At 40.6% G+C, this 10,544-nt stretch overlaps 1 protein-coding gene across 4 annotated transcripts in view; it reads right to left on the bottom strand.

Annotated features, from left to right (window-relative positions):
* Positions 1-6,878, bottom strand: part of BBS4 (Bardet-Biedl syndrome 4) — a 46,837-nt gene extending 39,959 nt beyond the window's left edge. Inside the window, exon 1 of one of the 4 annotated variants that reach the window (XM_005685183.3) lies at positions 6,710-6,792. In XM_005685183.3, the coding sequence (XP_005685240.2) occupies positions 6,710-6,733 (24 nt within the window). In that variant the 5' untranslated portion in view covers positions 6,734-6,792. Of the gene's footprint in view, positions 1-6,709 lie in introns of all 4 variants that reach the window. The other 3 variants (XM_018054677.1, XM_005685187.3, XM_005685184.3) reach the window with 3 other exon arrangements.

The following is a 10,544-nucleotide window of genomic DNA, read 5'->3' on the forward strand; positions in this document are numbered from 1 at the left end:
ATACAAAAGTATTCATAGCCAGGTCTGAGATACTAATAAATTTTGCACCCTTAGTACTTCAGTTGCCTTACCCTAGTCCTAGCCCTATTCACAGCAACATTTTTTTTCTTTTAATTAAAAACCAGAAGGGAAAACAAAACAAAACAAAACATTAAACTCAAGGAAACACAAAGTAAAATAAAGTCCTTGCCAGGTGTTATAGGATAAATATGGTCTAAGGATCTAATGTATAACATGGTGACTATATTTAATAACACTGTACTGAATAACTGAAATTTGCCAAGAGAATAGAATTTAACTGTCCTCATACACGAAACAGGTGATGGGTGTGTTAATTAACTCAATGAGAATCCCTTCACTGTGTGTGTGTGTGTGTATATATATGAAATCATCACATTGTATAAATACATAACAATTTTATTTGTCAATTATACCTCAATAAAGGTGGAAAAAAATCAGAAATAACCCAAATCTCTATCTAATGGAATGGACAAGTAGCATTTCCCTATAAGAATATACCTCATAGCTTTAAAAAATGAAAAAACATTAATTAAAAAAATCAATATATTGTTTAAGGATATTAAGTATAATAAAAGCTATACTGAAAACCAAAGAATAACATAACATTAAGGAACAAGTTCATTTCTGATTTAAAAAAAGAGGAAAATGCAGCAGGAAAGAGACATTTAGGCAAGTTTGTTTTTAATGACTCATTTCTTAACATGTGAAGTGTTAAGTTTTCATTATAGAGTTGACATTTAAACAACAAGGGTTTGAATTCTGAGGGTCCACTTATATAAAGATTTTTTCAATAGTAAAAATATTAAATTTAACATTTAAATTTCTGTATAATTTATATATTAAATACTTAATATTTATATATATTGAATATTTATAGTCAAAATATTGAGTATATTTCAGTAGTAAAAACATAAACATATCCCAAGACTGGTTAAGTCTACAGACGCAAGGGAGCTAGGGATAGACAGGGCCACTGTAAATTAGACTTAGATTTTCAACTGTGCAGAGAATAAGTGCCCCTAATCCCCATGGTATTCAAAGATCAACAACACTGTTCTTTAAAACTTTTAATAACCTTTTATTCTTTCCTAACAACCAAAAAAAACCTCAAAATAAAAAAGAATTTATAATTTGTTCTTTGAGTTATTTTATTATCTTGATAGAACAAACACAGAAAACTTAACTAATAAACGAAACAATCTATTTTTAAATGGGCAAAAGACTTGTAGAGACACTTAAAAAAGATATGGATGAATAAGCACATAAAAAAGTATTCAATATCATTATTCATTAGGGAAATACAGATTAAAATCACAATAACCACTACTACACATCCACTAGATGAGCTAAATTCTAAAAGGTTGACAATACCAAGTGTTAACAAGGATGTGAAAAAACTGAATTCCTCATACACTCACTGCTCATAGAAATGTTAAGTAGTATAGTTTAGCCACTTAAGGAAACAGTTTTAGGTTTTGTTTCTTTTTAAAGCATAAGCTTACCATATAACATAGCAATTACTCTCCTACAGAAATGAAAACACAGGCATGCAAAGATTTGTATGCCAATAATCACAGTGTTATTATTCAAATAGCCCAAAACAGGAAACAATCTAAATATCCATCAATTCTGCTTAGAAATAAAAAGTTACAAACTTTTACCGTTACATACAATATGAATGCACCTCAAAATACATGCTAAGTGATTCCATTACTTGAAATTGTAGAAAAAGCAAAACTGTGCAGACAGAAAGCAGATTAGCCATGTGCTGGCGTTAGGAGTACACTTGTAGTTAGGTCTTAAGGGAACTTTCTTGAGTGATGGACATAAGTGAATGGTAGTGACAGCTGCGCAACTATATAAATTTACTAAAACTGATAAAACTGTACACTTAAAATAGATAAATGTTATGGTATGTGTATTATACCTCAACAAAGCTGGCTCAGTTCAGTTCAGTTCAGTCGCTCAGTCGTGTCCGACTCTGCGACCCGATGAATTGCAGCACGCCAGGCTTCCCCCGTCCATCACCATCTCCCGGACTTCACTCAGACTCACGCCCATCGAGTCAGTGATGCCATCCAGCCATCTCATCCTCTGTCGTCCCCTTCTCCTCCTGCCCTCAATCTTTCCCAGCATTAGGGTCTCTTCAAATGAGTCAGCTCTTAGCATGAGGTGGCCAAAGTATTGGAGTTTCAGCTTCGACATCAGTCCTTCCAAAGAACACCCAGGGCTGATCTCCTTCAGGATGGACTGGTTGGATCTCCTTGCAGTCCAAGGGACTCTCAAGAGTCTTCTCCAACACCACAGTTCAAAAGCATCAATTCTTCAGCACTCAGCCTTCTTCACAGTCCAACTCTCACATCCATACATGACCACTGGAAAAACCATAGCCTTGACTAGACGAACCTCAGTCGGCAAAGTAATGTCTCTGCTTTTGAATATACTATCTAGGTTGGTCATAACTTTTCTTCCAAGGAGTAAGCGTCCTTTAATTTCATGGCTGCAGTCACCATCTGCAGTGATTTTGGAGCCCAAAAAAATCCAAAATTTTTTTTATCTAACTGGAATTTTTTTAACTTTGGGGAACATATTAATTAGAGAGTCTTAAATGGTCAGAAAGCACTTTCATGAGTCAGCAGTGCTTCTTTCTGCACAAAGTAGAATTAAAATAAATTACAATTTTTTGAGGAGTCTCTTTCTCAAAAGATAGTCCAGGACATTCTGCAATACAAAGGATTCTCTTAGCCCACTCAATCTCATTCATAACTGGGAGATATATATAGTAAGTTCCTTACTTTTTTTTGGTTCTTCCTTCATCTTTAAGTAGCTCTATGATTATTTATTCATCTAACATTCATGTTAGTGATATAGGCTATCACTTGATATATGCTAGGCACTATATTTGAGCAAGTAGTAGCAAGTAGTAATTCTTGCTTTCTGTTCTGAAAGGTTTAATCTTGTAATTTACAGGAAGAATGATGGGTATTTACACAAATATACCAAAAAAAAAAAACCAGTAATTAGGGAGTTATAAAAATGTTTTTAAATATAAAGCAAGGAAACCAGAGTTATTCACTTGTTTTGTTAAGCTCTCTAAACTATTATATATTCTTAAATAAGACAGAAATATCAGTCCCCAGTTCTCCTAAGGAACAAGTAATAATCCTTAGCAGTTTCGGTAGTATATTAGAATTTCTGTGTGTCCCACACTGGACTAGTTATACTTCATTTTGCTGAGATGTCTCCTAGCCTCAAGGTCTTTGCTGCAGAATTCTTAGATTTTTCCTTAAAAATGTGTTCAAAATTCTGAATTTTAAGTCTTTTCATCTTCTTTCCTCCTCTATAAACGCGTATCTACAAATCTACATGTTTTTCCTTTGCATCACAAAATTAACCACACAAGATGGCTGGATAGCATCACTGACTTGATGGACATGAGTCTGAGTGAACTCTGGGAGTTGGTGATGGACAGGGAGGCCTGGCGTGCTGCGATTCATGGGGTCACAAAGAGTCGGACACGACTGAGCGACTGAGCTGAACTGAATATATCCCTGTTAAGAACAGGCCCAACATGGAGTCATGTTTGTTTGCTAAGCCCCAAGCCACCAAATCAAAACTTAGTTTCAGCTCTCCCAAAAATGGAATCTTAAACCGATCAGGAGTCCTCTGATCAGCACTGGTTATATACTATAACTGACACACCTCTGCCATCCCCTGAAGGAAAGTCCACCTTGCCATAACCAACCCTCTTTTTGTCTATAACTTCCTTGTTCCTGCTTCCTTTTGCCTATGAAAGTATTTTATTTTGTACAGCTCCTCAGAGCTCCTTTCTGTCTCCTAGATTGGATGCTATATCACTGAATAAACCAAATATAATTTTTTAAATTTACTCTGAATTTTCTTAAACACCCCACTCCACAACTAGTTTTTACTTAAATATACACCACAGAAACCCCTCCACATCGACATATATAGTTCGGACATTCTTTTTAATGGCTGCATAATATTCCTCGGTATGGGAATATCAGACGTCATCCATTACCCTGCTGCTGCTGCTGCTGCTGCTGCTAAGTCGCTTCAGTCGTGTCCTACTCTGTGCGATCCCATAGACGGCAGCCCACCAGGCTCCCCCCTCCCTGGGATTCTCCAGCCAAGAACACGAGTGGGTTGCCATTTCCTTCTCCAATGCATGAAAGTGAAAAGTGAAAGTGAAGTTGCTCAGTAGTGTCCGACTCTTAGCGACCCCATGGACTGCAGCCCACCAGGCCCCTCCGTCCATGGGATTTTGGAATTCACTCTGTTTCCAGCTTTTGGCCACTATAAACAGTACTGCAAGGAATACCAGTGGACCAGGTGCTTATGGTTTGATTTTATTTCAATATGATACAGGTGGAAGTGGCATGGCTAGGTCCTTTTAATTCTATTACAAGGTGCCATATAACTTCCAAAAAGGATAGAAATTCAAATTTCCATTCAGCCCTAACCTGAAAGATAAGTTATTATAAATTTAACACTGCTGGCAATAAATTTGATAATAATGAAAATGATTAACTTGCAGCCAAAGTGCTAAATCATATCAAAATAAACCATTCTCTTTAATACACTACCAGGGATTCAAACACATACACAGTGCTATACATAAAATAGATAAGCAACAAGGATTTACTGTATAGTATGAGGAATTACAGGCTTCCCTGGTAACTGCAGCCATGAAATTAAAAGGCGCTTACTCGTTGGAAGAAAAGTTATGACCAACCTAGATAGCATATTCAAAAGCAGAGACATTACTTTGCCAACTAAGGTTCGTCTAGTCAAGGCTATGGTTTTTCCAGTGGTCATGTATGGATGTGAGAGTTGGACTGTGAAGTAGGCTGAGTGCCGAAGAATTGATGCTTTTGAACTGTGGTGTTGGAGAAGACTCTTGAGAGTCCCTTGGACTGCAAGGAGATCCAACCAGTCCATTCTGAAGGAGATCAGCCCTGGGATTTCTTTGGAAGGAATGATGCTAAAGCTGAAACTCCAGTACTTTGGCCACCACATGTGCAGAGTTGACTCACTGGAAAAGACTCTGATGCTGGGAGGGATTGGGGGCAGGAGGAGAAGGGGACGACAGAGGATGAGATGGCTGGATGGCATCACTGACTCGATGGGCCTGAGTCTGAGTGAACTCCGGGAGTTGGCGACGGATGGGGAGGCCTGGCGTGCTGTGATTCATGGGGTCGCAAAGAGTCGGACATGACTGAGCAACTGAACTGAACTGAGGGATTCAAAAGCATAGGACAATTCTGCCATCACACTCATATTCTGTTCACCTGCAATGAGCACTGAAGAATAAGCTATATTTGCAGCAATGTCATGTTGCTCTTTATACCTTACACTTAAGATTATGCAGCTTAAGTATCTTGTTTTCAATGTCTAAATTCTAAGAACATTAATAACGCTTTTAATTTTGTTTTTAATTCGTAGCTTAATAAATTGCTTTGGGCCTCATGGTCTGTATACAGAGTTTTCTCATTATACTAAAATAATGTGATTTCTCTGAAGACAGACTAGAAAACAGACAGGCATTACTGGCCGTGCTCCTCAGCAGCCAAAACTAAGGTATAAACAGTCTGTCAAAGACTACTATTTTGCCTCCTATATGTTTAAAAAGGACAATAAATTCCGAGTGGGGTGGCAAAAAAGTTGGACACGACTTAGCCACTAAAACAACAACAAATAAGTCATTTTAACAAATCCACAAAACACGCTTGGGAATTTAACATTAAAACAAGGGAAACAAAGCTTCACATTTGGAACTCTATAGAAATTAGAGCCAATTGTGAATTTACGCCTCCAAAATAACTACTACTGGGTCATCCTGAATTCAACTGAGTTACTCTGTATTAGCAGTTCTGTGGCGGAGAAGGCAATGGGACCCCACTCCAGTACTCTTGCCTGGAAAATCCCATGGACGGAGGAGCCTGGTGGGCTGCAGTCCAAGGGGTCGCTAAGAGTCGGACACGACTGAGCGACTTCACTTTCACTTTTCATTTTCATACATTGGAGAAGGAAATGGCAACCCACTCCAGTGTTCTTGCCTGGAGAATCCCAGGGACGGGGAGCCTGATGGGCTGCCGTCTATGGGCTCGCACAGAGTAGGACACGACTGAAGTGACTTAGCAGCAGCAGCAGCAGCAGTTCTGTGGAATTTAGTCAACGCTTAACTCAGACCAGTTGAATTCCTATATTTGCCAAACCACGGTCCCGACCCACACGCAGAAGAAAGCTTTCAGGATTTGTCTCACTGCCTAATCCAGAGATAAACAGAAACTGTCTTTGCACAGGTGAGAGTGCTTCCTTCCCTAACCTCGTAAGACAGAAGGCATGGGGAGAGTAAAAAAGCCTTTTCTGATGAAAACCTCCCTTCTCTGTCCAGAGCACCCCAAGAGCAACCCCAGTCCTAGCACAGGCCCAGAGCTGGAAAGCTCTCAGCCGGAATCCAGGCCGAGCAGTTCCCCGGAACCCGACCGCGTCACCCCGCCCGACCCGAGGTGTTCCGGCCCAGCCCCGCATTTCTCCAGCGGCCCCTACATGGGACACAGGCCACCCGCCTACCCGCCTCTCCGCTCTGCTCCGCCCGGCCCGACCCGGCCCAACCCCAACCCCGGCCGGAAGCCCACACACGAAACAGAATCTCGAAGCTCACCGCGGACAGTTTCTCTTCAGCCATCTTAGCTCCGCCCACCGCTGAGAGGCCGGAAGTTGCCGGTTTCCCAGACGACCAGGCAAACGGAACTCGGAGGACTGGGGAAGAGGGGAGGGGCCTGAACAGGGAAAGAAGTAGATCGGCGAGCGGAAGGGTTTGCCTGGGAGGTTGAGGATCTTCCACACTGTCGGAACGGGTCGAGTGCTTTCGTGCGGTCCACTTGGCTCTGAAGGAGCCGGTGAGGGAATGCGCAGCCAGCCGTCGCCTTCTTTCCGGCCAGCCCCTACTGCCTCACGCCCTTGTGTGGGCGTTCCTTGAGAAACCCCCGACAGCGCTGGGTACAGCCACTCCTGGCCCTGCCCAGCTTTGACGCCACCCAGCGTTTATTTCAAGCCGCCTCCTGGGAGTCCCGGCTCCCAAGCCCAAACCCTACAGACCCTATGGCTGAGAACTTCATTTTCGCCTTACATAAAAATTGGTAGTTTTCTTGGCTGTCTTTATCCAGCTAAGGTATTACCCGCCTCGTCAGCCTCCCACTTCTGTTTACGCTAGAGGTTGCAAATCCTGCCGGTGGGCTGTATTTGAATGCGGTCTTGTATTGATCGGAAACTTAAAAATTAGGAGATCTCTTAAGAAAGCCAGAAATCTAGCCTCGGAGTAAATAAAGATCCGACAATAGGTGTGCAGTCCTGCTTGATGGTAAAACAGGTCTGAAAATTGGCTGCTACCCTAGGTAGCATTCGTTCACCGTTCTGCCACAGGTCTGGCTTCCCGGCACACTTGGCCGTTTTCCATTACCTTTCTAGCCCCTGGTGTGGTGAATTAAATGCTTCGTCTTTCCACGGGGTGATTGTGAACATACGTGGGCTGTGGAGTTAAACATGAGTTCTAAATTTGACTACTGCTTAACATGAGCCAGTAATTTCTTTGAGCTTCATTCATTCCAGTACCAAGAGCTATGTGATGAGCAAAATACAGGGGATCCCTGACCTTAGAGCACTAGTCTCCAACCTTTTTGACACCAAGAATCTGTTTCATAAGAACACAATTTTTTCCACACAACCAGTGTAGGGGGGATGGTTTGGGGATGATTAGAGAGCATTACATTTATTGTGTACTTCACTTCAATTATTACATCAGCTGTACCGTAGATTATCAGACATTAGATCCCAGAGGTTGGGGACCCCTGCCTTAGAGTGTAGTGAGGAAGTCACACATTAAATAATAACATAAACAAAGTTTATGAAGAAACAGTTCACTAAAGAAGAAATACAAATGCGTCTTAAACATATGAAAATATAACTTTGCAAGGAAGAGAAAACATGCAAATTAAAGGTTCCAAGAGATACTTTCTACCCCTTACATTGGCAGAGAACAAAATTTTCACTGAGTTATGAGTAAACATGCATTCTTCCTCTGCAGCTAGAGAGAATGTGAATTGTTACAGCCTCCGTTGACAGCAGTTTGGGAATTATTTCCCAAATTAAAAATGCACATAACCTTTAATTTCTTTAATTCTAGGAATATATACTATAGGTATAAATGTGGGAAATGGCCTTAAATACAAAGTTATTCAATGCAGCATTGTTTCTAATAACCAAAGCATGAAAACAACCTAAATGCCTAATAATTGAGGTTAAAGAAATTATGATGTGCCCATACCATATGGTACATGAAAAATAAACTATTTACACAGTGATATAAAAGATTGCCACAATATATTAGTAACAGATAAAAACAAAGTGTGGAAAAATGTACATAAGATCTGTGTTAATAAAAGAGAAGGCAAAAATAAAGAGGAATATTATGTACATCATTGCTTATATACTCAAAATATCTCTGAAAGGATATTCAAAATGCTAAAACTAAGTACTTGTAAGGAGGAGAAATCGGTAGCAGAGACAGGGAAGGGAAGAGACTTTATACCCTGTTACTATTTAAATTTTACATGAAATGGATATTCCAATAATAGAGAAAATTAAAGGAACAACATAAGGGACTTCCATCATGGTCCAGTAGTTAAGACTGCGCTGCCAATGCAGGGGACACAGGTTCGATGCCTGGTTGAGGAATTGAGATCCTATGTGTAGTGTAGCAGTGCAGCGCAGCCAAAAGATAAAACCTAAAACAGCAACGTAACTGTATAATTAGAATTGGGATAAATGCTGAGGAGAAACAGTGAAAGTAAATAACAGGGAGATCCATTGTAGACTTGTTTAGACAGGGAAGTTTCCCTGGGTAAGATACGTTTAAAATGAAACCTAAAGGATAAGGCATTAACTTGGGGAAGAGGGATGAGGAAGTGGGTAGGCCAGGAAAGAATTCTAAGGCAAAGGAAAAGCTTGTGCAAAGGCCCTGAGGATGGAAGAAGCTTGGCCAGTTTGTAGCACAGGAAGACCAGCACAGATGGAAAGAGGAAGGGGGAGGAGTTGGTTCCAATCGGTGGAGAGGTAGGAAAGACCTAATTTCACGGCTGCAGTCACCTCCGCAGTGATTTTGGAGCCCAAGAAAAAATCTGTCACTGCTTCCACTTTTTCCCCTTCGATTTGCCATGAAGAAATGGGACTGGATACCATGATCTTAGTTTTTTGAATGTTGATTTCAAGCCAGCTTTTTCACTCTCCTCTTTCACCCGCATCAAGAGGCTTTTTAGATCCTCTTCACTTTCTGCCATTCAAGTGTTATCATCTACACATCTGAGGTTGTTGATAGTTCTCCCAGCAACCATGATCCCAGCTTATGATTCATCCAGCCTGGCATTTCACCTGATGTATTATGCATATATCTGCACTGAACTGAGATTATGCATATAAGTTAAACAAGTAGGGTGACAATATACTTTGGCCACCTGATACAAAGAGCCAAGTCATTGGAAAAGACCCTGATGCTGAGAAATATTGAAGGCAAAAGGAGAAGGGGTCAGCAGAGGATGAGATGGTTAGATAGCATCACCGACTCAATGGACATGAATTTAAGCAAACTCTGGGAAACAGTGGAGGACAGAGGAGTCTGCCATGCTGCAGTCCATGGGGTCACAAAGAGCTGGACACAACTTAGTCATGACCTACTCAGCGACTGAACAACAGGAGAGACTGGTGGTGCAGATCCACAGGGGTCATGGGAGGGATTTCATTCTAAGGACATTGGGAAGGCACTAGAGAGTTTTGAGCAATGAGTGATATAGTCAGAATTAACATTTGATGAGTTTATATGTTAACGAGTAGAGAATGAATTGAGAGGAGAACAAGAATTGATCATCTAGAGGTGACTAAAGGATACTGCAAAAGAAAGAAAAGAGTTCACCTAGACTGGAGTGATGGGAAAAAGAAATGGAGAAAAGGTAAACGCATTATGAAGAATTTTACGAGGCAAAACGAATTTCCTATGGTGAAGAATTGGATATGTGGGAATCAGGGAAAGGGATATAGATGTCTCAGAAAGATGACTGCATTCCTAACTTTCAAAGCAATGGCGTGCACAGCACAATTACTGACATGGGGAGCCTCAGGGAAAATGTGCAAAACCCATAAGCACACCCCCCAACATATAAAATCTCCCCGAAAGGGGCCCTGTGAGAAGTAAATAACTTTTTTGTGTGACTTTGTTATTAAGTAAGGAGAAGTCATTATTACATGTTTAAGAATCTCTTCTTTGACCCCAGAGATTAGAAGAGCACTTTCTGTGCAAGGGCCTTTTTCATGAGAAAGAATGTTGGTTTCTCAAATGTCAATAACTAAATCTAATGTGCTAATTAGATAGATAATTAGAAAAATTTCAAAACGGGTAACATTTTCAAGGGAAGATCCCAGAGTCACATAGACAATGCTTCTTATGT

The sequence above is a fragment of the Capra hircus genome, chromosome 10 (assembly GCF_001704415.2).
Source record: "Capra hircus breed San Clemente chromosome 10, ASM170441v1, whole genome shotgun sequence".
Taxonomy (NCBI): domain Eukaryota; kingdom Metazoa; phylum Chordata; class Mammalia; order Artiodactyla; family Bovidae; genus Capra; species Capra hircus.